The following is a 26,314-nucleotide window of genomic DNA, read 5'->3' on the forward strand; positions in this document are numbered from 1 at the left end:
TCTCTTCTTTTGGGCTTCTCCCTGGAACTCCATCAACAACAGGTTGGTCAGCCAATCAGAAGGGAGGCTCTGAACCTCTCTTCTGATTGGCTGACTGTTTTCTGGGTGAGCAAATACAAATATAAGGGATTTCAGGTAAAAACTTGGAGAAATCAAATCCTGCAACGTTAAACGCTCCAGGTTGGCGGTGCTGAGGGCATAGCTGAGATTTGTTGTGACATCACAAAGTTACGGAAGTTCTGACAGCTTGTTTTTAGGCTCAGTTTTTGAATACGAGCTGCGTGCATTCTGTCCGTGGATTGCACATGTTGCTACTTTCACAGTATTTATTTAGCACCTAGAACTACTTTATAATCAAAAAAGACATGGACCTTTCTACAATATGGGACCTTTAAATAAACATGATGTTCACGACTACAGAGGATTTCATTGATGTAAATGCCCACACTTACCTGAGAGAGATGATGTCCATGATGTCCTCGGGTGTGTTTAGTGTGACCCTGACATCCCGCCCTTCCTGCAGCTGGACGCTGCCGTCCAGACTGGTGGAGCTCCTCAGCTCAGAGGACCAGTCCACTGCAGCCTGACCAAGGGCACCGTCAACCCCCATCCTGGCCGACAGTCCCACATAGGCACTGAGAACACAGAGGCTCGTTACACACAGTTTGGAAGCAAATGCTGTTAGCCCCTGTTACATGTGGTTATGGAAATACTTGGGTTTGATGTATCCAGTCAAGGAAAAGTGAGAAATGTCCCTGTAGTTGACGTTGCCCTTCAGACGCAGTGAAATGAGGGAGGTCATGTTGATGCCCAGCTTGACAGGCAGACCACTCAGTGACGGGAGAAGCAGCTCCTCTGTCATCAGCACGGCCCTGTGGTTCAGCTGAACCTCGTGACCCTGGAGGACAAAGAGGAAGGAAGGGGGAATGAAGGAGAGAACATGTGTATGAAAATAAGACAGAGTAGACAGAGCTTCAGCTTCATACCTTGAGCAGTTTGACAGCCAGTCCTGCCACGCTCAGTGAGAGCTGGTTGATTTGGTTGTACAGATCTTCACATGTGAACACGCTGAGCTCGTTCCCAAACACCTTCACACCCGCCCAACACTTGGGCCTCTCCTCGTCTGTTTTCCTTCTCCCAAACACCTGGAACACAGAAATGATGCAGACTGATAATCACAAAATCACTTTCTCTCATTGCAAAACTATTTTCTTTCACATGACCAGTAATCATAAACAATAAAACTGCCCCTGCAAGTTAAACCCTTTTACTTGATAATGAAGTCATTATATATTTATTTCTATGTGTTTCTAAGTAATCGGTGGAATGTGGTGCATGTACAGTATGTGTGCTTTTGATGCTTAAATGCTAGAGCTGAAACGATTATTCAAATCATCAATTAGTCAATTGACAGAAAATGAATGCAGCTATTTTCATAACCAAAAAAACTAAGTTCAAGTTATTTTTCAAGCAGAAATCCTAAATATTTGATGGAAATGTGAGAATTTATGCACTAAACATCTTCGGGTTTGGTCAGATTACAAAAGCAATTCAGAGACATCACTTTGTGCTTTGGGAAACTGTGATAGAGGTCAATGAATCAATTGACTGATAAAAAAAATGGTTGGGAGAATAATCGTAATCAACAGTTGCGGCCGTAATCTATCACTTTAAGGATATCGGTATTTTAGAAATGCACTGACAGTTAGTCAAGAGTCTAACATCTAAATTGTTAAGTAAATGGTTACAGTTGCACTGCAACACCCCCCACCACCACCTGCCGTACAACAGTACTGGTCTTTGTCTGGTCTTATCCCACATGACCAAGCTCACTAATCCCACTGCCCTCACTGCTCCCCTCAGATAACAGCCCAGAGGAGGCGACTGTCTTACAGCTATCACAGCGACCTCACCATGGCCCTGGCCTGCTTCAGCAAACTGTTGGTGCTGGACAAACACTTTTCTTTTTCTCCTCTGTGGCGGTCGTTTGTTTTTCTTCTTGTCCTTCTCCTCTCATGCTTTTGATTGGGAGCGGTTGATTCTCCTTCAGTGTTTTGACCAAAAATGTTCTTCAAGAGCGGTTCAGCATTTTCAACATGAAGGTCCACCTGAGTGGAGAAACACAATGCATGCATTCAACATCATTTCGTTATATTTCCAACAGGACTCTGCTCTCGTTAATGAAAACGGAAAGGATGTCAAACTCACTTCCATCAGGGTGTGTGCTCTGCCGTGGAAATACACTGTGAGGCTGGCGGTGGCAGATCTTGGTAGAAATGACTTCGGAGAGAAAATCAAAGATGTTTCTAAATTTGTGATTCCCAGGCCTGAAAGAAACAAAAAAAAAGCAGGGAAATGTATCATTACCCTCTATTCATGTAATTAGCAGTATTACAAATTATTCTATATTTGTTTATTTGCTGTTAGTGTCCTGTTTTTGTGATCGTGGGAAAATTAAGACATTAATCCTAATTGCCACTTTACTGAATTTGAGTCTAGGGAAGTGAATCTCTCATCACCTGAAGCAAAAGTGTGGTCTGAATACGAGGAGTATTTTAAAAATTCTGCTTCGAAGTCTCTGCTGATAATGTCGTCGGACAGTGACTCGATCAGGGGCTGCTTCATGGGGTCCTCGCTCCTCAGGACATTTGTCAGGTGACTCCACACGAAGGAGCCCACTGGAACAGCAGAAAAGCAAAATGTCAGAGTGTTAAGCAGAACCAAGAAACATTTTCAACCTACTATTCATTACACTTGGAAGGGGTGAAATTATAAGACAATGTGCATCAATAATCACTATCAATAACTCAAGAAACTCCATCAACCAATTTAAAACAAAATTGCTATTACATACATTACTAAGAATATGACATTACTATAGATGGGGTTAAAAAACTGGACTTTTTTTTATTTTTAGTAACCACTGAGTATTCCTTTCTCATGAAGTGTTTACACTATTTTATTATTAGTTCCCACTGCTGGGAGATCTTTATGCACATCCCTTCTATAAGACCTTGGCTGGAGGTTTCGTTCCTCAGTGTCGCCTTCACCCCTTCGAATACGTTGTGGTCGGGGCAGCGCATGAGCTGCTGGTATGCAGCGATTCTGACCTCGGGATCCTCCTGGGAGGAGCGGTACAGCTGCAACAGCACAGACCTCTGAGGGAAGGAAACTGCTGTCAGTCACTGATGGCAGACTCCTGCTCACCTCTTCACCTCCACATCAACCTCATCATGAATCAATTATATGGTCATCTACCCATTTAGCTTTTATGATATGAACATACTTGATACTTGATATTTCCTGATGTCATTGTTGCAGATGATTATTTCACATCTGACTATAAATAGCGGCGTTAGTATGAACTCACATCCGCTGAGCAGGGAAAGCGTCTGAAGGCTTGGATGGCAGCAAGTCTCAGCTCAAGTGCTGCTGAGTGGCCGAGCACGCAGCGATTTAGCAGAGGAGTGAAGGCTGGAGCAGACAGACCAGTGTTTCCCACTGATTTCAGGACATAAAAAACCTGCCAGGTGACATAAAAAATGCAAACTGAACATTGTTTCTGTCAGTCTCTTTTATAAAAAATAAAACATCCATGGTTTAGCCAGATTCAGTGTCAGCACTTTGTCTCTCACTTGAGTGGGTTCTTCTCCCTCGCAGCCTTCCCTCAGAGTTTCCTCTAGTGTCTGCATGAGGGTCCGTACGGGAGGAAGCTCACTGCAGGAGGTTTGGGACCTCCGGCACAGCTGATAGACCAAAGATGATCCAGCCAACAAGGCCTTGGACCGCACCTCTGGGAGCTCCAGTAAGGCCTACACAAAGAGCAGCAATGCAGTACACTCAGCACACACTGCTGGGTTGGATTTCTATAAGAGATCTCTACTGACATCAATCTGACTACTATATCTCATGAGTGAATAACAGCATATAGCTTTGGTGAGACATTTAGGTCGTCGTTAATATCACACACAGGTTCCTACATTGATGGAGTCGATGATCTGTGGGGATGGATGAGGGATGAGGGCTATGGTGGTGAGGAAAGAGTGAGCCTGCTCCTCCTCCAACTCTTTGTTCCTCATTAGGTCGGTCAGTAGAACGATGCAGTTTTCAGACCCACACGCTGGTAATGCATCTAACAACGGCTGCCTGTCCAAACAGTTCATCAACATCAGTATTAGTCTCTGCTGTATGGATTTAACCTGTGTCATGCAGTATGACATGGTGTTACAATGTTGTTAAAGGTTAATGTAAAGCTATGATGTATAAGAAAACTGTGTTCATTGTATTTTGCGGCGGAGTTCAGTGAATACTTTATTTAATATAAATCATTCTCACAGTGGAAATGTCGACTTATCAAACACAGGCGTCAGTTCAGTTTTTCATACCAAGAGTTCAATGAGAGGATGGATCCCACTCCTGTGTCTCTACAGTAAATACAGCCAGCAGCCAGTTAGAGACGCTTTGCATAACGACAGGAAAAAGTCTTCCTACCAACACCACTAAAGCTGACTGATGAACTTATTATACCTTGTTTGTTTAACACATAAAAAGGTGTAAAAAAGACATGTGACTGTTTCTTTGTGCTAAACTCTTTAAATTGTAACTGTGAAAAGATATTTCATCTGATGTTTTCACTTGCCATATTATATCTTGTTTGTTTAATCCATGCAAAAACAAAGGTGTAACTCTTGACACACTGTGGTTTTACATGTATACTTGGCTGGCTGCAGTGACTTCCTGAATTCTCCGCTGGTTGCTTGGCTAAAAAACAAAACAAAGCAAAACACTCCTTCCCCACCCCACAACGTGTCGCTTTTACAGCTCAGTGTTGTATCGATCAAACATACAAGATATAACGTTTTAATTAGTGAGTTTTAGAGGTGCTGCCAGGCAGGGTTTGTCACCTTCACAGCTGTCTCCAGTCTTAATGCTAAGCTAACAGCTAACATATAAACATATCAATTTTCTCAAAGTGTTGTACGTCACCTTAAACCCATGCGGTGAACCAGAACGCACAATATGAGGAGCTGCCACCACTAACTGCAGTGTGGGTTAATTAGGTTATTAGACACACCTGTGTTTGACAAGTCAAAATGTGCTCTGTGATGAAGGCGGTATTTGCTATTTTCAGTGGTAGATGATACTATGAAGTGAGGAGAAGACACTGGCATGTTGGGTCATCTGTGCCTCAGAGCAGTTTCTCATTAAGTTGTCTACTGTCCCACACAGACTGTCCTTTGTTTACGTCATGACTCGGGCCAGGGGCTGTGTATTTTTCTCATTATAAGGCATAAACAAGAGTCCTTTCACCATTGCTGCTAGATTAGATGTTTTACTATACATCTATAACGCAGAGTGTGCCACTGACACAGCTATGTTGGAGACACATTGATATACTACGAAGGACTGTGCACAAAAAAAAAAATACTGACCAGTCATCGCGGCACTTGAAAGACGCTTCTTGCCAGAGTGTCTTGAGTTGAGAGAGAGTCAGATCTCTCAGTTGGAAAGCCAGTTGAAGGAACTCTTGTGAGACCTAGGAGCAGATAAAATGGACACACATATATGGACATATGGCCTCCGGCAGAACTGTGAACATACATTTTCATCTCATTGATCCCCTGATCCCCAAACAGTAATTATATCACAGGGTGTCAGCCTTTGGCTCTGAGGGCCTCTTTTAAACAGTTCCCAAGTAAATAGACTATGTTGAAGGTTGCCAGACTGGGTTTGACTAACCTCCTGTGTATGGGAGACATTAAAATCATTGGCTCATATACACAGCAAAGCCTCAGGGGAAGTCAAACCACAACTTACAAACCCAAACAAGCTTACAGCGGTCTGGCAGGGACAGCCTACTTAAAAGTGATTCATATTCATTGCTGAAGGAGCGGCAGCACCTAAAGCGTAAATCAGGTAAACTGAAACACACAATGAGTATTTCTTACAGATAAATACAGTTAAAAAGCCTCTTAAAAACCTGTTGCATTTGAGGCCTACCAGTTGTGGGTCTGAGGTGATGCTACATAACATCCTGACGGTCTGACTGGTTTGCTGTAGTGTTGATGACTTGGGTTTTCCTGGCCGTGCAGCTCCTTCGTCTTCAAACTGCAGGTTGGTTAGCACACCATGACTTAAAGAATCTGCCGGAGCAATGAGGGGAACAAGCATCAGGATCTGTCGCTCATACAGTTCAAGCTGATACAGAAATGCAACATTATTTTATAGAGCAAAATGGTTCCTGACCTGTTGCAGAAGGACTCCCTGGCTGGGCTCTGAGCAGGAGCAGCGTAGACACTGTTTGGGTCTTCACTGACCCTGCAGGCCTGGACCATGTTACCATGGAAACAGCTTCAGTGCAGTTGACCTCCTCCATCACTGTAGATCCATGGCGCTGAACACAGTGTAGTTCTGACTGCACTGACTAGCAAAAAGACAGGAAACAAACCTCCCTTGAGAATCAATGACTGATGTTATATTTATAATAGTGGTCTAAAAAAACATAACCTCTTATTCTGTGGTACAGAAAAATCTCAAGTGACAACCAGTGTCATCACCCTTTTTCAACTTCCTTTTTTCTTGTAGTCAGATAGAAAAAAATCTGCCTTAAGTGCCAGAGCTGCGATTTTAGAATTGATGTGGTTGTGGGTCAAAGTCCTGCAATCCAACCCCCCGTGCCTATTTTTCTGCTTCCTGAAACGAGAGTCTAAATGTCTGTTTCTGTTGAAGAAAAACTAAATCCTTTATAAATTTATTGTACCTAAAGGTAATCATATTCAAATATACTGAGTCTCAAACTATTGGAATCAGCCTATAACACTGGCGTATCTTTATAATTATTGAGAGTATATGTCCCCCAAAATTCCCAGAAAAAGTCCAAGACCTCAGTGTCCTCAATGGCAGATACGTTACCATACATTTTGAACAGACAGAGGAGTGAACTCACTGTATCTTCAGTTAAAGCCACTGAATGAGGCCAGAAGTTTGCCAGTCTGGACTCTTGGCACTGTTTTAGATCCCTGGTCTTTAACAACACCGGTCCTCGCCTCTCATATCTGCTGCTGCACGTCCCGTACACATCTGTCTGAGAGAGAGGCAGTAAAGGAAAGTCAGATAATCACAACATATTATGGCATGATGGTGTTAATGTCAGTTATTGTTAGTAGTAAGAGTAGAGGTGGTATCTGTCAGACTATAGACGGAGCTGTTGTTGCTCTTGTTTTATTCTGAAATCTCCATTAAGACTGGTTTCCTGCACAGATTTATACAAATCTCTTTACATGTAAATATCTGTGTAAACTGGGCACATACTACATAGACCATGACCCTTATGAACCCTCACCTCCATTTCCTGTCTGGCGGTCGTACGGGAGGTCTGGAGCATGCTCAGTAGAGCCCTTTTAATGTTGAGGGCCCACACCTGCTCCCCCTCCTGGCGACAGAGGGCCGTGACCTTTCCCCCCTGGAGGGAGAACTTGAGGCGCGTTCTCTCTAGTGACTCCCTGAGAAACAAAAACACCAGATGAGCCCCCTGAGACCCGATAACACAGACAAGTGGAGCGTCCTAAAAGAGTATCACATTCATAGGAAAAACAGTTGTAGCATTCCAAAATGACCTGGATTTTCACTGTGAACACTGCAGACTGAGACCACATGCACATATGCAAAATAACTGAGCAGATAAAAGGTAAATCATGCATTCATTCACTCAATTGCATGTATTACCTCAGGCTTTTTAAGCGCTGCACAGAGTGTTCCTTCTGAGGGGAAAGCCGTTTTATCTGCGGATTCCTAATCTGTTGGACAAACGTGTACATGAAACCACATTATCATAGACTTTTTGCAGTATTTTACAAACAGTTTTAACGAAGCTGACCTGCATCATTAGGTGACACTTGGAGACCACATCAATATCAACCACACAGTCCAAAGCCAGTCCATTCCTGCCAGCATTGGAGCCATGAAGGGTGGTGGTAATTGTCGTGCTATACCTGTAAGTATACCTCACCCCTCTCTGAAAGGACAAGTCAGGGGTAGGAAGCCCTGTGGACATGAAATAATACAATAAAAAATCAAAAAAAGAAAAAATCATTGAGGAAAATCTTGTGATTTGCTAATCAACACAGAAAAGAAACAAAACGTATATGGATGTATTTGTCAATTAGCATGCATCAGATGCAACGTGCATGAAAGGGAGAAACAAACAAAATTCTCACCAGCACAACTTGAATCACAGAGATTTGGTTCCACCTGAAAGCAATCACCTACTGCACAGAGAGTCAGGTACAAACATCTCAGAATTGCTGACAAATGATATAACTTTTTTTCTATTTATAACTTATTTCTATACATCTGTAACACTCACAGTCATGTCATCGTGACACCAGTTGACTGTGTTTTCAGTGGAAAATAACACATTAAAAATTCACATATCTCACATCAAAAGCCATAAAACTCACCATGTAGTAGGAGGAAAATCAGTATAACATGTAGACAATGAAGCCATAATAAGGACACGGCCATAGCAACCCCAAGTCACAGCAGGTCTGGCTGCCTCCGAGCCTCCACATGTAAGTGAGATGAAAACCAAGCACTGTTCACAGCCACTGAATGACCACACTTGTACGTGGGCTTCCACAGTGACCCATACTGCTCACAGCAACCAATCAGGAAATACCTTCCAGACTGGAGCTACAAACATCCACTGAGCCAATCACTTGACACTGCACAGGGCCTCATAAAAAAATGAGGTTTTCCTATACTCTCATTGACTTGGACAGACATAAGACATGAGCCTCATATGGGGAGAAAATTCTGTTTATTGAAGGAAAGTTAAACAGTTTAAAGGGGATGGGCAGGCAGCAGATATCCAGTCTGAGACATAGTTAGATCATATAGCAAGGTGCATTATGAAGAAGTGGACAATGAGAACACCTTTTAACATAGTACAAAAAACAGCACAACAAAACAAAGCATGAAATAACAACCAAAGTGTTTATGCTATTATACCATCCTTACAATTAAATAGATTTGTTTGGAGGATACACACACACACTGTCAATATGACCATAATCAATAAACCACACAACCAATATGGGTTCTAACCTCTTAAAGGCCGATTCAGACTTTTCTGAAGACAAACAAGTACAGTTGAGAGTAGGCAAAAGAGGGGCGAAACATCTAGTGTCTGTGTCTTATGGATAAAAACAAATGAAAAAGTGGAGATTTGGTGGGGTTATCACGGCCCACTGAACTGAAAAGCCCTCCACCACTCAGCCACATTCTCCAGCGTTTGACTGGGCTCAAGTTAAATTATCCAACAAGCCTTTCATCACAATCTCCTTCCCCCCATCATTACCCAAGCTGCCTGCCACCTACTTTCCACGATGCACCCGCCGCGGTCCACGCCCGAGCTTCCGACGTCAGATAGCGCGTACCGCGGAGTGACGCTGCATTCAAACACTTGGAAAAGTAGTATTTAAGAACTCCATTTGAAAAATACCGTTAACCCGCTTTCACCCAAACTTTCAGGTCTTCAGATAGTAGTGGTAGGTTAGTTTGTTACATTAATTATGGCAAATATATTTTAGAATGCCAAAATATAAAATAATTATCCTTGCAGTTTGGAGGTAATGTGTAAAATACACTTAAATAGCACAACTAAGTGACAGATTTTTCCATTTGTGCTTGATAGTGCGATTTGTGACTTGCTTTAGGGCATTAAGTTAAATGTATCACTTTGCAAATCGATACTGCAGTTACAGTAACGACAAAATAAAAGCACTGATTTGGCCTTTACAGAGATTCAAACGGATAAACACCCTCCAAAACATTTTCACTGATAGTCCCTGAATGCATCCTGGGGGGGCGTAGGTTTGACCGGCTACTCTGAGGCTCAGACACAATGAACCGTCAGACTGAGAGGTGCACGCATGTTGGTCCGGAGGTATTAACACGGTTTTAGTACATTATTATAGATTTTTGTGCCTTTTCTTTGACTTACTTAGTAATTCTCAAACTACTGACACGCTGTATGGCGGTTTCAAGGCTCAACTGGGAACGGTTAGTTCGACGAGTTTGATGAAAACGAGGTCGGGATCAGACTACCGTTAGCCCCTCCTGGCGGATTTTTTTTCGTTATTTTTTTTTCTAGCTAAAGCCAACAAAGCAAAGCAGATAACGATGTCGTTGACTGCTTCGTCTGATTATTTCGCTGCCGAGTGTCTGGTATCGATATCTAGCGGTCCTGTCCTGCATAGACCCACCCCGGTCGTCCCCGCCAGCCAGCCGGCCATGGTGGGCCTGCTCCCTGGGGAGCCCGACGGGTCGAGAGAGGATAGGGAAGTGCGGGAGACTCTGGGGCTGGAGGGGGCGAACATGTTGGCGGTGGCCGGTATCCTCACCGACCTGCACGGTAAGTTCCGCCCCATGTCGGCCTACTCGGAGAACAGTAACTCATCATGTGGAGAGAGCGGTTACACCACGTTGTCCGACCCAACCACTCCTACCATGACCCCCTCCGCCACCCCGATCCCCGGACAGCAGCAGCAGCTGAGGGGGGGAGGAGGAGGCGTGGGGGCCCCGCGGTCCCCGGTGAAGCGACATCAGTGCACTTTTGACGGATGCGACAGAGTTTACGGGAAATCGTCCCACCTGAAGGCACACATCCGGACACACACAGGTATGGAGACAACAAAAGCTCACACGTTGTGTAGCTAACACCTGAATATAAACTTTGTCCTCAACTTCTGCTTTGTCGGTGACATTCACACCCGTATTGTTATGACCATTATATCAGCTAATGTGGGAAGCTATGTTGTACTCAATGGGATTAGTTCATAGCAGCATGGTGGTGGCTGTTTTTTCCTCATTTACCTCCAACTTGGTTAAATAACGTGGCCAAACAAAGAGGGACGGACAGAAAGACTCCCCTTCAGAGTCTCTGACAAAGAAGTAAACTAACAAAAGAACTGGGCTGGACGTTAAAACCGGTGACGAAGGTCTTCCTCCCGATTGGATTTGCATATGAAATGAACGTAAGACGAAACCTTAACGTCGGGGGCAGTGAGTTCATTGTCGGACACAGCCTCTCCTGTTGATGGTGGCAGCAAGTGCTCGATGTTTGGCTTCTCGTTTTTTTTGTGGGCATCACATCCTCTTCGTGGGGGTCTGCTGATGAGCTCACATGGGCTTTATCTGCAGCATTTTTAATAAACCGTATGACGGAGAGCTGTAGAGGGAGGCGCGCCCGATAGTGGATGCGTCAGCCCTGAATGTGACATACTACACCTTTTCATTAGTTTTTGGGGTGTTTGCTGAGGCAATATGGCAGAATATGTTGTTTCAAATCACTTAACAATCCGTTTTGTTACTTTAGATCGCAATCGTGTGTTGGCACGATGTTAAAAGCTAGATTTAGTTGGAAACAGGCCAGAGAGAATGATAGCAGAGCTCTGTGGCACGTAGTAAATGTTCATGTGATTTATTTTTTTTATTTCGCAAAATGAGGGGAATCGGTGTGTTCGGGGTCACTGAGCAGGCGCAAACGGATTAAGGGCAGGAAGCGGCTCAAAGGAACTGTGGTGGGAACGCCCTCAAAGAGTCCTACAACAACAACGTGGCTTGGCTTTGTGATCTTGAAAATGGCACCGAGCATCCTACTCGCTTATCGGGGGTTTGACTCGTGTTGCCTGCAAGAGATTAAGGCTACTAGTAGATTATGAAGACTTATCTGGAGAATCTAAATCCTAGAAATGTTTTGTCACGTATTTAACTATGTAGAGATTAATATTTTTTGTCTCCACCATATTCCATAAAAAAAAAAAATGCAGGCTGTGGATTCATGTCACAATCTATGTGTTTATTCAAACTATTCTTTGAAGTATGAATCCAGCTACCCAGCTGTTACATATACATAAATTGCACATCTTGGAGCTGAAGAGATTCAATTTAAATTAATCGATCAGTTGGTCAGTGTAGAATTAATCGACAGCTATTTTGATAATCAGTCGTTTGGCCATTTTCAAAGCCAAACTAGCTAAAAGTTCCCTGGTTTCCATCTTAGTTGCGAGGATTTACTGTATTTCTTTGTGTTATGTAATAGAAAGCAAATATTTTGCAGTTTAGCGCTGTTGGTCAGACAAAACAAGATGTCACCTTGGATTTATACATATCTTCTGACATTTTATAGGCCAAATGGTGAGCAACACTGCTTTGCACTAATCAAGTCTCCTGTTACTGCTTCTAACATGTTTTTAGTCATTAAACAAATCTTTTGCATGCTTGTAACGTAAACTTGTTGTATTGTAAGCGGTCAATGACATGGTGCTTACTGGTTAACCCTGCTCTCTTCTGTGTCCATGCTGCAGGTGAGAGGCCATTCCCATGCACCTGGCCTGACTGCGAGAAGAAGTTCGCCCGCTCCGATGAGCTTGCACGCCACACCCGCACCCACACAGGAGAAAAACGCTTCCTGTGCCCACTGTGCGACAAGCGCTTCATGCGCAGCGACCACCTGATCAAGCACGCCCGCCGTCATCCTGACTTCCAGCCCGCCATGTTGGGACGCAACAAGGGCGCATCCTCTGCTTCCAGCCCAGCTGTGCACCATTAGGATGGTTTGGGATGGGGGTTTCCTGTGTACTGGGGTCAGCAGAGCACAGAAGATGTCGGTGGTTTCAAGTTAACCAGCTACAATCAGATCCACTGATTAGGATTGAGCATTGTTGTGTTGTACTGTAAAATGTGCACATACACAAGCGAACACACACAGAGCTGGATGAGAGGGGGAAGTAGCCTCATCTCTCCATCCACACAGATGAGTCATGTGACCACTATCCACCTGCTCAACATAACTAGGGTTGGGTATTGAGAATGTTTCAAATCTATAAGAACTGAGGATTTGTTAACAAATGTGCTTTTCGATTCCACTTATCGTTTCCTGAAAGCAGAGTCTGAACTAACTGCACTTCCATTTACATTGCAGGTTACACGTGTATCAAAGCACGTGTATGATGTTTACAATGTGGCAGACTGGAGCTAGGTTTCAAAAGTGAAACTACGCTTCACAAAAGACTAATAATACAATGAAATGTGATCACTGTATGAAAATAAATATGTGAGGGAGGAAAGTCATTTTAATATGATGACATGATGTAAGAATGCAGAGCATTTTAATATCCTGTGTGATAACATACTGAAATTCAATGGTGAAACGTTTTATAGATCAAATAACCAGATGGGAATGTCAGTTTTTGGTTTGTCCTCTGAATTAAATGCTGGACAAATCAAGGTGCCTATCAGACTGATGCAAAAATTCTGAAAAGCCATTTATTAATGCTTCAGAAAGTAAAAACTACTTTAAAATCAATTCAAGTTTGCATGGCAAACAGAGAATATATATTTGTCTTTCTTTTAACCAAAAACAAACAAAAAAAAGTTTATCAGTCAAAACCTTGTAAAAAATAAATGTGGTTTTTGCTTTCCACATATTCTGGTTTTTCTTTCTTAATCAGGGTTCGATAAGAATCGGAATCATGAAGCAGATTTTATTCGGTAAAATAAACCCAACCCTAAACATAACCTCATTTTCTCAAACTGAAACACTTTCACAAATTGCAGGGATTTTTCACGTTTTCTGTACAAATCTGCACATTCATCATCGGCCAAAACTCCTCTGTTTTCTTGTGGTTAATTTGCTGATTATTGTTGTACTCTTCAGTACCATTTATTTACCATGAGTAGCACAATATTGTGATGTTAGGTAGCGAAGCAGTGACTAGAAGCTTTTTAGCTTTTTTTGTTTGTTTGTTTTTAGCTTTGCCAGTCCATATTCAAAGTTTTAGTGATGACACATTCCTTGATTTTTTTTTTTTTTTTTGCATTAGTAAACAACATTGAGGTGATATTTGTCAATATATCGAATTTAACAATAGATCAAATATTAATTTTGCCAGAAAGTGGATCAAACTTCACTGTAGAAGAGCTGTTTGCACGCCATCCTTGAGGCTTGATCAGTAATCATTCATGAAATGCTGACACATAATACACAGTAGTATTATGTCTAATACTGATGCAAATGTATATAAGCTTTTAATGTAGAAACATGGTAAAGCTACTAGCAGCAGAATTAATACGTGATGAATTGTAGTCCTTATATTAGGGGTAACAGTATACGCTTGATAGGATGGTATTGCCTGTGAGTGTCAGTGTGTATGTTTATTTATTTTTTTTTTTATTTACATTTTCGTTAGCGACAGAACTGGGAAAAGTGTATGTGATAATATCAAAATATTTAGGGAGAAAAAGATGACATGAGTTGAGCTTGATATTCAGCTCGCTGCCTTCAAAGTAAAAGCATTCACCCCACTCATCAGGGGTGTGGAGCCAGATGGCTGAACATATTTTTCAGGATCAGGTGTGCAAGATGTTTCTTTACACGGTTTGAGTTTCAACAGCCGGCAAACTGCGGTCTTAACTCAAAATTTGTATAAAATATATCAAAGTAATTTAAACATGGTCAGTCTGTCCCCATTTAGGAGAGCTAATACCAGTAGACCTTTATTGTGGAGGACGTTATAACTTGTCAAAGCAGCAGAAGTACAGGTGTAACTAACGATAACGATGGCTCTGTTCTCTGCAGGTGTGCCATTGAACCAGCATGCACAGTACTTGTAGGCAGACACTTCTAAATGGGATGCAGCCATTAATGATGTTATTACATTTGTGTTTGATAAATTAAAATTGCCGCTGTTATAAAGGTTTGGTACTATGCTGGAAAAAACAAACACAAATGAGGATTTATTAAAAAACTTTAGTACATTTGAGCAAGCTGGAACCTCAATATTCCAATCCTGCCAAAACAAACCTCATGTATTTTAGGAATTATTACAGAAAAATTATTTTCACGTTTAACAGAATCAAGCAAACCTCATGTAAAGTAGATATTTAAAATCTATTGGCGTACATGCAGTGTCCAGGTCTGATTCTAGAGAGGTTGAATCTTTTCTTTTTTTAATGTTTCCACACTGTTTGTCCAACTCATGTACATATTCCTTTATCTCAGTGAACAACAATACTTCAGGAAACTCTGAAAGCCTTAAACTATGTCATAACTACTTTGCACCATGTTTACAGTTGAATCATTGTATAGGTATATATGTCCTCCTCTGGGCTCATTACAAATACTCATTATGCAATATGGCACTTTTTTCTTACAGGTGTATTTGGCTGAATAGTGTAATGGCTTGCACTGTTACTATGCTTCTACAAGCAAGCACTGTGGAACTTTGCTAATGTGTTAATAACCAATGGTTTGTAAAACTGCCTTTTTGTCCAAGTGCTTTAGAAAGCGTGATAAAAGAACTGGGTAGTTGTTGTTTTTACTTTTGTTTATTTTAGTGTTTGCTTAGTCACCCAGGCCATCTCATGTTGTGGAATTTGTTTAATTTGAATTTTGAAATGAATTTGATTTAATTTTCTAGATGGGACATACGTCATTCGTTGCTCCCAGGTCTGTCGACTTTGTTTCCTCCACACTAAGATCAAAGAGAACATCTTCACACGTCAAACCATCTTCACACGTCAAACCATCTTCACACGTCAAACCATCTTCATATGCCATTTCACTGTTGATCTGTTGATTTGAACAGGAACTGTACTCATTGTAGTGAATGCCATGCTTTGGAATTTTGTACACATTTCCTCAGAGGTTCAATCTGTTGACAGTTTTTGGTTGCTGCTGGCAGTAACCTTGAACACATGGACTGTTTAACAAAGGAACACACACAATATACCTGTTTTCTACGTTGTCAAATGGAAATATATCCTTCCATCTTTTCTAACAGATGGAAGTGTCTTTTCACTCAGACTCTGCCCGGGTCTCAAAGCTATAATATCACAAGAAGAACATACCTCACAGATTTTTTCTTTCCTTTGCGGTATCTGTACAGCATCCATCCAACCTATCTTTCAGAAATTCCTATAAAGCCATTGAGCCTTGGGTTTCAGTTTTTATCAGCTAGGTGGTCTGTTATGTAGCCTTGTCCTTCTATTGTCTGTATATGCAACATCACTACTACCTGTGTAGCAACAGAGTTTCTGTTTCCCTGCCTCAATGAACTTCTGTTGTTAATAGACAGTGGTAAATGAATCTACTGGATAAATCGTGCACCAACAGTCCCTGTCATCAAAGCTCAGCAGCTGTTTAAGTTACCAAGGGAAAGAGTCACTGCTGGCTGGGGCAGAGGCTGAGAAGTGTTATTAAAATGTAAAAAAATACCTGTAGACTGTCACTTCACTGCAGATATTGATTGAAAGAGCTCAGTCCAAATCTGTTTGTTCATATCACTGAATGTGGCTTGATGACAGACGAGCATTATCCACTTTGGATTTAATTTTTGCTGCGCTGCCTTGCTGAGAAGAAAAAGAAAAAAAAAGCGATAATTTCTCTTGTCACCACACTAATTCAGATATGCACATTGTACAGAAACGGATGTTTTTTAAATTGATGCCTAATTTTTACATTAATGTAATTTTTAAAATCCTCTTTCAAAGCTTTAGTTAAGGTGAATAGGAGGAACTGTGGAACTAAATAATTGCTGCAACAAGCTGTTTTGATATTTATATTCTCAGGTGTCTTAAATTTTGAGCATTGGACTTTCAATATTTCCTGTGCAACACCGAAGTACAAGCATGTTTTATTTCTTTTGTTATGCCGATTAATTTATTACAAACAAAACGTATCATTTGTGTGGTTTAATTATTCTTTTCATAACTCACTTTGTGATATGGAACAGTACTAATATTAAATAGTTCCATTGTTTGCTTGACATGAAAATACCAGTGCTTTTTTTTTTTTTTTTAAAATAAAAATCCTTAAGTTGATGGTTGTGTGAATGTTTTTTTTCTGGTGAAAAGTCACACTAAAAAAGTGTCGGACTCAATGAAATAACAGAATCGACTTATTGAGGAGAGTAATGTGGTTCAGCTGATATTCAATAATGAGTTAGAGTCCTAAGCTTATGACTGAAGAGCATCATGTTGCAACTGTTGAAAGACAGAAGTGACTTCTTGACGCGGTGATGCGCCTCAGGTTGTGTTAACGTGTCAGTGTCAGGACTGGAGTCTTTGATTAAAGCCTCCATCTTGGACTTGTCTCCATTAGATGCTGTTTCTGCTCTTTTCCCTGATCTAAACAAAATGGTAGGTTCACTTTCATTTGTTATATTTGTTTGTTGCTGCCACCACGACTAAAAGGAAAATGACTATTTAATATTATAATGTTAAAAATACAACTTTTAGGATCTAATAAGATCCTTTTTGTCGGAAGATATTTGTATGACACTTTCTAATTATTACTACATACCAAAAAATTAAATTTTTACAAAAAACATTTCATGTTATAACATTTCATTTAATCTATATCACAAAACTCAAACTAAACCAGATTATTGGACCAATAATTTGACAAAACCTTGTTAAAATGAAAAAAGGTCCGTACTGACTGATGCCATTAAAATGTATAAAAAGAGTTTTCAATCTTTTTTTTCTCATGGTTGCATCATAACAAAAACCATGTATTTGCCTGTAGATTTTAGTGCAATGTAGTGAAATTAAGAAACGGGTGTATTTCTGGGCTTTTATTTCTTAAACTAAGTCTAATGTTTAACAGCTGTAACAGAAAAAGACTTACACACTATGTTTGACTGTGTTGGTTCACAGGTGGTCCTGGTCCTTGACTTGACTGTGGGCTATTTTGTAAATATGTATCAGTAAAGTCCAATTTCAACTGAGGTGATAAGGGCTTTTGAGTTGGGTCTTTAGGAAGGTCTTTGTGATAAAACGTCATTCTTAGACTTTCTATTTCAGTTTTATGCTTTGAGTTTCTTCTAATTAACACTGAGAAAAAAAACCTTCCATCTTAGAAACACTGCACAGAGGTTGCCCCCAGGTTGTTGAACCAGTTAGAGTTCATCTTTGCGTCCGCTGCCAGAGACGGGAGGCACGTCACCGCGAGCAGAATGAGAAGCCACGCGTCCAAACCCAAGCTCCTCAGTTTCCTGCTCACGCCGGTGTTTGGCTCCGTCTCTGTCCCAGTCTGTTTCCACTGCCTCATCGTCCCAGATGGTGGATGTCTCTGTGTCGCTGAAGTAGCCGGGCTCGCCGGTGAAGTGTGTGGGGAAGAGCAACAGAGGCTCCGCTGAAAAAGCTCTCAGGTCCCTCTGCTCAAAATACTGCATGTACTCGTCTCTGAGGGAACAAGGAAGTGTGAATGTTAGGAGAGAAAAAAAAAAGAAGAACAAGGCAGTTTCACTTCAGTTCAGACTGAATACAAAAAGCTTTCACTGGTATTCAAAGGTTAACGTTTGAGTATTTAAATTGTAGATGAGACTCACTTGGGGTGCTGGTTGAACATGATGGGTAAGAACTCATCAACCGGCAGCATTTTGTGCAGAGGCTTTGCCTGCAGGAGCTTCTCGGCCCCCTGCAGGGACAGCACGTACCCCAAGGTCCAGTAGGAGTATCCTGGGTGCACGAGGTTAATGACTCCCTTCACCCAGAACTCTGGCTCCTTCACCTGCAGCCGCTTACGACCCACATAACTTCAGAGAGACAGGTCAGTGAGTGAGGCATGTTGTGTAAAAAAAGAAAAGAAAATCCCTTTAAAAAATAATGGTAATATGCACCTTTTCCAAAACTCACTTACATCAGGTCCCAGTCGAGTCCCACTCTCATCACGTTGTCCATGATGGCCAGCAGCCTGCTGCGAAATCTGGGCTCAAATCTGACATCATCCTCCAGCACAAGCACCTGCTGCAGTTCCTGCTGCACCACCTAGGAGGCGACACCCAACAGCCATAACTGTCATGAGCAGCCTCGAGGTAAACCGGTCCATACCGCCACAAACGCACCAGCTCCAGTGCACGGTACGTTGAACTGCACAGTGTTAAAGTGTACCTGCTTCCAGATGTTGTAGTGGCTGAGGAAGCAGCCGATCTCCCCTCGAGTCAGCACACGGTCTGAATACGGGTCTTTATACCCAGGCAGCATGTCTATACCCATGGCCTGCAGCTGAGAGGAGTTCAATGCTCTGTGGACAATAAAAGAAAATACATTTCATCATTGTCAGTGTAAGTCTGAGAAAAACGTTTCCTGACATTTGGAGCCTTGTTTCTCATTTCACCATCAGCTCCTACTCCATGAAGGTAGAGAGACTTAATATGGTTAAATCTCACCTTTAAAGATACTTAAATTAAAAAACTCTAGTTTTTTATGTTTTCCAACAAAAAGTTCTTACATCCAATTTCCCATTTGATCATACAGAAACTGCATAAAAAGTTACTAAATATAAGTGCATGTTCTTCACTGGAGTATTTCCATTTCATGTCACTTTATACATCTACTCAGTCTACTACAGTCATATCTGTCACATGTGCTAGTTACTAGCAGCAGTGTGAGCAGAGTTCACATCCTTTAAAATAAAACCACAGTGTAAATTGAATCTGTTGTAAGTGACAGTCCTCAATTCAAAATTTTACTAAAGTACGGAAGCAAAAGTATCAAAAGCTATAGCTAGCTAGCTAAACTACCCAATATAAACTAATATAAAGTAGCTGAAATGAGCTCTACCTGCTACACTGTCAGTTTTTGTCAAATATGAATGAGGATCTTTACACTGTGTTTATTCTTACTTCTGAATACTGCTTCTGTTAGTGCATGTCATACTTGCCATCCACGGCCTCTGACAGTGTGGCGTTGATACCGAGGACGGACAGAGAGCTCAACATCCTCTCCCGCCGGTCTGAGCGGCGCTTCAGGTTGATCAGAAAGATCTAGAGGTCGGGCAGAATAAAGTGAGTGTTCACTCAGACAGCACTCTGCTACTGGAAAACATTTTTACTGTGCCACTGAAAATGTGTCTGCACCTCGTCAAATCCCATCTTTCCTGGTTCTTTAGGAACAGGGTGCACATACTGTGAAGGCTTCATGGTGTAGTCGACTGGAAAGAAAGTTCACACAGACATTTCATGTAAATATATAGTCAATTTACATTTTTCTAGAACAGATGTTTGGCTTCAGGGGAATTTCTTAGATCAGTTCAAAATCTAACTCCTGTGAAAGACGGAGAGGAGGTGAAATGAGAGGCAGTGGGCTTTTACGGAGGAGTGAGACATGTGTCAGGACTGTGAGAGTCAAAAAGGCCAAATATGCTCATACACACTACACAGACACACACACACACACACACACACACACACACTACACACACACACACTAACACACACACACACAAACACACACACACACACACACAGGCCAAGGAAACGATGAACAAAGGCTGAAGATAGAGAAACTTAAAGCTCTTCCTGTTGTTCAGGATTCTCTCTTACAGAGTCAGTCTTCATAAAACAGAGGAGCTTACTGAGCGCCTCTGTCAGTGTGTGGGTGAAACTCTCCTCTTCCTCCTCCAGTGTCTGGTCTTGCTCGAGGGGCAGAGGTAAATATCCATAACGGTCCCTGTTGCACACGAACATCTGGACCCCTGCAGAGGGGAAGAGCAACTCAGGTCTCACTGCAAAGATCTTCTCATCATGTGAAAAGCAGATACATTTCATCACTAATGGTTAAGATACATTAAGATATGACGTGAAAATGATGTAGTCACACAAAGAGTCTGGTCCACATGGTGTAAAGTGAAATGCTTATACTATTATTAAAATCAGTGGTAATAAAGTAAATATCTAAATGCATATTAATCATATTATGTCTATACCTGTGTCTTTATAAGTAAACTCAAACTGTGACTATATTTCATATGGTCCAGCTATTACTTTATTACTTTCATACAGACTTGTAATGATAAAGGTGTTTTTTAATGAGGATGTTAATTATGTTAGTGAAGTGTCTCATCTTTGTTAAACATTAAATTACTTTAAGCACCTTCCCAAATGTAATGCAGTTTCATTCTTAAGATTAAAGACTGATTACCATTAGTGTGAGCACAGTATATACTGGTGTATATAAAGATATTAAAAACAACGATTCACAAAGTCTCTTAATGAAAGTCTTGAACATGTTTTAAACTGTGATCCTGTTTGTTTGCCTTATGTATTGAAACACACTGTAATGTACTGTAGATCGTATATACTGTTTTATTTCATCACATTTCAACAAACTGGGAAAAATGATGCCGATCACAATCTGGTTTATGTCAGAAAACCTCTAAAGACGAACTCTGACATCGGATGGAGAGACGTTCAACACAGAGTGTGTTTTCTCTCTAAACTCTTTGTCAAATTGATTTAACTCAGAAGTGGATTTTATTCCAAGTGATTCACATCCAGCTCAGTAAAGTTTGTATATTTCCTGCTCTACACAACTGATGACTGCCAACACTTCATACAGGGAAAGAATCTTAAATCAAAACACATTTGGACAAAGGTCTGACCTGCTTGCCTTGCAGAGAAAGCAAAGGCCATGATGTCGTCTAGGTGGTAGGGGTAGTGGGGGTGAGGAGGGTGGAAGGCCAACGCTTGGCTGCCTCTGCGCCTCAGGTCCAGCAGGTAGGTGGAGTGCACCATGGGGACTGCAAAGCAGCCCTGCCGCTTCCACTTACGGATGGGAATATACTCTGGGGTTCGTCTGTAGTAGCCCTGTGTGGGTATTATAAGATTTCACACCATCATTATCCCAGTTTGTGGAATTGCCATGTTTTGCATGTCTGTTAACAAACTGTACCTGAGGAGTAATGCCACACCAGAAGTTGGAATAAAGACTTTTTGATTCCAACATGGGTGCCACAATAGTCAGATTCTCCGCTATCATGTCAGACAGCACCTGGCGGTTTGTCAGCAAGTTGTCACTGTCCACAAACTGAGGGTCAGAGAAATAACATTAATGCTGTGGATGACAGAACTGATGATACGCCACATACTGTGACAGTGGATAAATTCTCTGACCAATCAGATGCATCATTCTTTTTGTCTTCGGGTCTTTTACTGTCTCACCAATATGTAGTCAGTCCAAAGTCGTCTGGCGGCTCTGAGCGCCGCCTGCTTTAACTTCATCACATGGCTGAGCCGAGAGTCGGACCAGTGTTTTGGACCCTGCTCGTCTGCGTAAGAGCTGAGAGAAAGAGAGACAGGAACAAAACCAGAGGAGATCAGGTTTACTTCCACTCCATTAAATCACCATCAAACAGAATCACCATGGTGGATAATAAATGAAGTTGCTGCCTCAGACATTGTATTTTGTGGCAGTGGTTCACCTTGGTCGATCCACGGGTCTCCACTCCACAGAGTGGTACAGGTGCTGGACTCCTCTCAGCCACTCCTGCAGCATGGCGGTGCTGTTGTCCACATTGTGGTCAGACGCTGCCCTGAGATCACAAAGAGTAATTCTTTCTTTCTTTCTTTCTTTCTTTCTTTCTTTCTGTCTTTCCTCACTTGTTTGAGAATCGCTTTGTTTACTGATCAGCATTAGCTTGTTGGTGCTAATGTCACTTTTGCTAAATCCTACCAATTAAGACATTGGCTTATTGTTTTGTGTGAGGTCTTCCAAACAAATCAGCATCTTTTCATAAGAAACTCTTCCATAAACATAATGCCAGCAAATGTCTCTACTTTTTCCAGAAATAAATACACATTTTTATTAATCAACTAATCAATGCAAAGAATAAATGTAACTTTACCAGATGGCAATTCGGTCCTTCGGATAATCCAGTCTGTCAATGCATCCCAAGAAGTAAGGGAGGCTGTGCTGTGTGTTACGTGCGAGGATGGTGATCAGCACTGTGGGTTTCAGCAGGGAGGACTCTGGCTGGAGGAGATGATCAGCTGGCAGCTCCTCTGAGCTCGTGTGCAGGAAGAGCTCTCCTGCTAAAATCACAATGAATAATCTGAATCCCACAAATTCAAAAGTCATATTTCCAGCAGGGCACCTTTATGTCTCTGCAGCCTCAGACTGTTGCAACTGAGGGAGAGAGATAGACTCACACACACATGATAAAACACACACACACACACACACACACACACACACACACACACACACACACACACACACACACACACAGCAAGAGAGAAAGAGTCTGAAGAAAACCGAGGTTAGTTCCAGCGCCTTAGCCCAGTAACAAGCTGACAAACCAATCTCTATTCAAGGTCTCTTTTGTAGCTGTTCCGGAGCTTTCACTCATTCCACGTGATCTTCATGTCTTTAGTAGATTTGCCAAGTTTGAAAATAAAAATGTTTAATTATGCATCATACTTTACAAACTGTAAAAAGAGATGAATTTAAAAGCATAAATTTTACTTATTTATAAGCAATTAATCACTATCATCAATTTATATTTTATTCTTCTTACCTGAACAACATAACAGAATAAAGGAGCGGGACTGAGATGAATTGTTTTTGGCAACGTGCCTCTCGTACCAGACCGGCAGCAGCGCGGAACACAAGATTAGATTTTCTCTTTCCAGCCGGACGGCTTTCACTGTAGCACGCCGGCGAAACCTGAGAACACGGACCACACATGCCGTGACAGCAGCGGTGTGTCGGACATTAGATTGTGGTTAATGAGCCGGTGCTTTGCTTGTAGATACGTTGAGGAGTTAAAATGTCTGAGGCGTCAGAGAAAGCTTCACCTCAGAACTGGATCCTGCTGCATCCAGCGGTGAGTGTCAGTGGAGCTCTGTGCTGCGTTCAGGGCACCCGTGAGAAATCACGCACTAACCAGCGGTGTTTCTTTTGTGTCAGTATCAGCAGATGAAGGATCTGGAGGTTGGGGACAGCGCCCAGGTGCATGCAGCTTTTCTCGTGTACATGGATCTTGCTGAGGGTGAGTTTGAGAAGATTTTGAAGTCATTACAGGAGTCAGTCTTTTTTGTTTTTGTCTCCTTTTATATGATTGTGTGCGTCAGACAGAGGGTCATTTTATTCAGGATTTTTCTGTATTATTTATTCGTTTAGCCATTCAACTGATTCATTTTTATGTATTGATTTATGCAGAATTTACCAACAAACTTGATTGTGTGAATCCTGTTTCAAACAACATTTAATATATAATTCTAGTGGGGAAATGCAAAATCATATAAGATTTATTTGAATTTAATTCATTTGGCTTTTGTCTAAAGACAATGGTAAATGGCATTTAAATCCTGTGATGTGTAGTTTATGTGTAAGTGTAGACTGTAAACTCTTCCTTTGTTTATTAAAACTCCCTCACACAGTACTGAGGTCACGGACTTGGCGTCTTAAATGGTTGCTACAACTCTGTTTAATATTGTCCATGGTAATGTCAAGTCCACAGGCGACAGAGTTTCCTGTTGAGACATAAAAGTGACATATGACATTTACTGCCCTTAATGTACATAACAAGAGCAATACAAGTGAGGCTGGAGATAAAAGATAGAAGTTACTTTTCCTTTGTCTGTGGCACCTTCGCTGCCAAGTAAGGCTACCACTCTCACACGCCCACGCCGTGATCCTCGGTCTCCACAGTGCGTCAGTGGAAAGAGGTGACCTGTGTCAAGATTCCTGAACTTCAGGCGGTTTTGCTGGAAGGGAGAGAGAAGGAAGGAGCACCCATCCAGACTGTCCTTCCTCTGCCTGTTCACCGATCTCTGTGCCACAAAAGGTGACGAGACCGTTCATCGACTTCTACCACCAGATTTCATCTTCCCATTTTTTCACAACTTTTAGTTATAACCCTCCTCCCTGCTGTGCAGCATACGACACGTGCTGGACAGAGGCTTTCCCATGCTGCTGTGTGCGGTGGCGTCTGACTCCACCCTGGTCTACCAGAGAATGACTGATGGGCTGGTGACGCCTGACCCTCCTGTAGGCCCCTTCCAGGATGTGGGGCGCCGACATCACCGGAAGAGACGGCAGAAGAACTGAGCAGCTGGAGGGAGAAGCTGATGAACCACGGAAGGACGGGCTGACGATGTGGAAGCAGGTACAACTGGACGCTTCCACGGTGGCCCTCCAGGTGCTGTGTGTGGCTGCTAGGCCCAGCCAATCATTCCCTCTCAATAAGAAGTCAGTGGCCTCATCCACCAGTGGAGTCCAGTGATTTTCAAAATAATGTCTTCTTGTGACCCACTGACTGAGATTTATCTTGTGACTCGTCGGCCGTAGTTTTTGGGAGGTTTTTGTTGCACTGTCAGCAAAGCTGAAAGGGGCTCTTTGAGTGCAGTCAGGGTCGTGCTCACACAGACGTGTACTTTGTGTGGTCACGTGCAGTTTACGCCGTGCCTCCCTCGTGACCTTCAAATGGCACCTAATGAGCTGGATCACAGGACATCCACGAAACTTTTCGGGAGCATTACAACAGAGTCCAACTGATACTGGACTGACACTGATACAGATTTTGATATTTTAAAGTTATATTTGATTATCAAGAGAAATATAATATAAACATTTTTGATAAAGATTTCTTGATTGTGGTTATTAAGTGACTGTGAATAACTATCAGACTCAGTTAGTTTGTCCCCAAAAATTTGAAGTTTGCTCTTAATCTTATTTTGTTATTTCCTTTAAAAACAGAAGTGTCTTATTTTGAAAGGATAATTTTCAGACACACTACTCAGTGTAACTGAGTGTAACTTCAGTTGAGCTTCAGTTGAAAGTGGCAACAAGGTTATGTTAAATGAACTCGTATATTTATAAAGATGTTTGGTCTATTTTTGATTATTAACTTATTAAAACCTTTGTAGTCTGTCTGTTTACAAGCCACACATCTCACTTCAGTCACATTCTACAGAAATAAACTAATCGGTGCCCCCTGGTGGACACACTGTGTAATAACAGTCCTTTCTTAAAGTCACCTGACATCAGCATTTCTTTACTGCAATTTCTTGTTACTTAACAGCTGACAAATACGCCAGTTATGAAATCACTTACAAGCTAAACTTGACTCTAGTCAAGTGGCTCTAAACCACTGTCCACTTTCAGTGCAAGTTGGAGCATTTACTACCGTTCATCAGGCATGGACAGTAAGGAAGTACATTTACTTGAGTGTCTGTACTTAAGACCTTTACTGCGCTACATTTAAAAGACAAATATTGTACTTTTGACTGCACAACGTTTCTATGAAGTAGTCGATACTTTGAAGCTTTGAGCTTTTATTCAGCAGTGAACTTTCTTTTATTTTCAGAAATGCGATAGACCATACACCGTGTTGCTGTTTTTGCAACGACCAAACTTCATCACTACCTACAAAAAATGTGCCGTCCAAGTTTAGAAAGCATGTTGAAATGTGTAGCGTTTTTAATTCTGGATAAAATTTTAAACAGACAGCTTGTAGTAGTTGTTG

General features: G+C 41.7%; 4 protein-coding genes across 4 annotated transcripts in view; 2 read left to right on the forward strand and 2 right to left on the reverse strand.

Moving 5' to 3' along the window:
• Nucleotides 1–8,371, reverse strand: part of apoltp (apolipoprotein lipid transfer particle homolog) — a 34,537-nt gene extending 26,166 nt beyond the window's left edge. Inside the window, exons 1-18 of the mRNA XM_023414791.2 lie at nucleotides 8,366–8,371; nucleotides 7,877–8,014; nucleotides 7,726–7,796; nucleotides 7,337–7,502; nucleotides 6,947–7,084; nucleotides 6,247–6,424; nucleotides 6,001–6,143; nucleotides 5,433–5,536; nucleotides 3,981–4,146; nucleotides 3,624–3,812; nucleotides 3,371–3,523; nucleotides 3,014–3,158; nucleotides 2,520–2,678; nucleotides 2,209–2,327; nucleotides 1,914–2,108; nucleotides 987–1,145; nucleotides 714–898; nucleotides 453–635 (exon numbers count right to left, since the gene is read on the reverse strand). Coding sequence (XP_023270559.2) covers nucleotides 453–635; nucleotides 714–898; nucleotides 987–1,145; nucleotides 1,914–2,108; nucleotides 2,209–2,327; nucleotides 2,520–2,678; nucleotides 3,014–3,158; nucleotides 3,371–3,523; nucleotides 3,624–3,812; nucleotides 3,981–4,146; nucleotides 5,433–5,536; nucleotides 6,001–6,143; nucleotides 6,247–6,424; nucleotides 6,947–7,084; nucleotides 7,337–7,502; nucleotides 7,726–7,796; nucleotides 7,877–8,014; nucleotides 8,366–8,371 — 2,597 coding nt within the window. The remainder of the gene's footprint in view (nucleotides 1–452; nucleotides 636–713; nucleotides 899–986; nucleotides 1,146–1,913; nucleotides 2,109–2,208; nucleotides 2,328–2,519; nucleotides 2,679–3,013; nucleotides 3,159–3,370; nucleotides 3,524–3,623; nucleotides 3,813–3,980; nucleotides 4,147–5,432; nucleotides 5,537–6,000; nucleotides 6,144–6,246; nucleotides 6,425–6,946; nucleotides 7,085–7,336; nucleotides 7,503–7,725; nucleotides 7,797–7,876; nucleotides 8,015–8,365) is intronic.
• A 1,541-nt stretch (nucleotides 8,372–9,912) lies between these two features.
• LOC111661280 (Krueppel-like factor 13) lies at nucleotides 9,913–16,884 on the forward strand. Its single transcript, XM_023414799.2, has 2 exons — nucleotides 9,913–10,681; nucleotides 12,369–16,884. Exons 1-2 carry the CDS (start codon nucleotides 10,183–10,185, stop codon nucleotides 12,611–12,613), a joined length of 744 nt encoding a protein of 247 aa, XP_023270567.1. The 5' UTR covers nucleotides 9,913–10,182; the 3' UTR covers nucleotides 12,614–16,884.
• Nucleotides 16,885–17,626: 742 nt separating this feature from the next.
• LOC111661288 (procollagen galactosyltransferase 2-like) lies at nucleotides 17,627–22,970 on the reverse strand. Its single transcript, XM_023414806.2, has 12 exons — nucleotides 22,691–22,970; nucleotides 22,268–22,378; nucleotides 22,008–22,125; nucleotides 21,739–21,873; nucleotides 21,449–21,653; nucleotides 20,423–20,542; nucleotides 19,926–19,999; nucleotides 19,726–19,832; nucleotides 18,958–19,090; nucleotides 18,707–18,834; nucleotides 18,396–18,602; nucleotides 17,627–18,249 (listed from the first exon to the last, which is right to left on the reverse strand). The coding sequence occupies exons 1-12, from the start codon at nucleotides 22,921–22,923 to the stop codon at nucleotides 17,964–17,966; spliced, it is 1,857 nt and encodes a 618-aa protein (XP_023270574.1). The 5' UTR covers nucleotides 22,924–22,970; the 3' UTR covers nucleotides 17,627–17,963.
• A 530-nt stretch (nucleotides 22,971–23,500) lies between these two features.
• tsen15 (TSEN15 tRNA splicing endonuclease subunit) lies at nucleotides 23,501–25,696 on the forward strand. Its single transcript, XM_023414761.2, has 4 exons — nucleotides 23,501–23,671; nucleotides 23,755–23,836; nucleotides 24,499–24,634; nucleotides 24,726–25,696. Exons 1-4 carry the CDS (start codon nucleotides 23,615–23,617, stop codon nucleotides 24,895–24,897), a joined length of 447 nt encoding a protein of 148 aa, XP_023270529.1. The 5' UTR covers nucleotides 23,501–23,614; the 3' UTR covers nucleotides 24,898–25,696.
• The last annotated feature ends 618 nt before the right edge of the window (nucleotides 25,697–26,314 follow it).

The sequence above is a fragment of the Seriola lalandi genome, unplaced genomic scaffold, assembly GCF_002814215.2.
Source record: "Seriola lalandi dorsalis isolate HSWRI2012SDOR001 ecotype SW California unplaced genomic scaffold, Sedor1 jcf7180002054542, whole genome shotgun sequence".
NCBI lineage: Eukaryota > Metazoa > Chordata > Actinopteri > Carangiformes > Carangidae > Seriola > Seriola lalandi.

Bases quoted from the DNA above. Each gene is read 5' to 3' on its own strand.
- tsen15 (XM_023414761.2), top strand. From the start codon at position 23,615: ATGTCTGAGGCGTCAGAGAAAGCTTCACCTCAGAACTGGATCCTGCTG. The intron at 23,672-23,754 runs GTGAGTGTCAGT...CTTTTGTGTCAG, and splicing joins GGATCCTGCTGCATCCAGCG to TATCAGCAGATGAAGGATCT. The intron at 23,837-24,498 runs GTGAGTTTGAGA...CGGTCTCCACAG, and splicing joins GTACATGGATCTTGCTGAGG to TGCGTCAGTGGAAAGAGGTG.
- LOC111661288 (XM_023414806.2), bottom strand. From the start codon at position 22,923: ATGACTTTTGAATTTGTGGGATTCAGATTATTCATTGTGATTTTAGCA. The intron at 21,874-22,007 runs GTGAGACAGTAA...TCTGACCCTCAG, and splicing joins TTTGGACTGACTACATATTG to TTTGTGGACAGTGACAACTT. The intron at 20,000-20,422 runs GTAAGCTCCTCT...CTTTCTTTCCAG, and splicing joins CACACTGACAGAGGCGCTCA to TCGACTACACCATGAAGCCT.
- LOC111661280 (XM_023414799.2), top strand. From the start codon at position 10,183: ATGTCGTTGACTGCTTCGTCTGATTATTTCGCTGCCGAGTGTCTGGTA. The intron at 10,682-12,368 runs GTATGGAGACAA...TCCATGCTGCAG, and splicing joins ACACATCCGGACACACACAG to GTGAGAGGCCATTCCCATGC.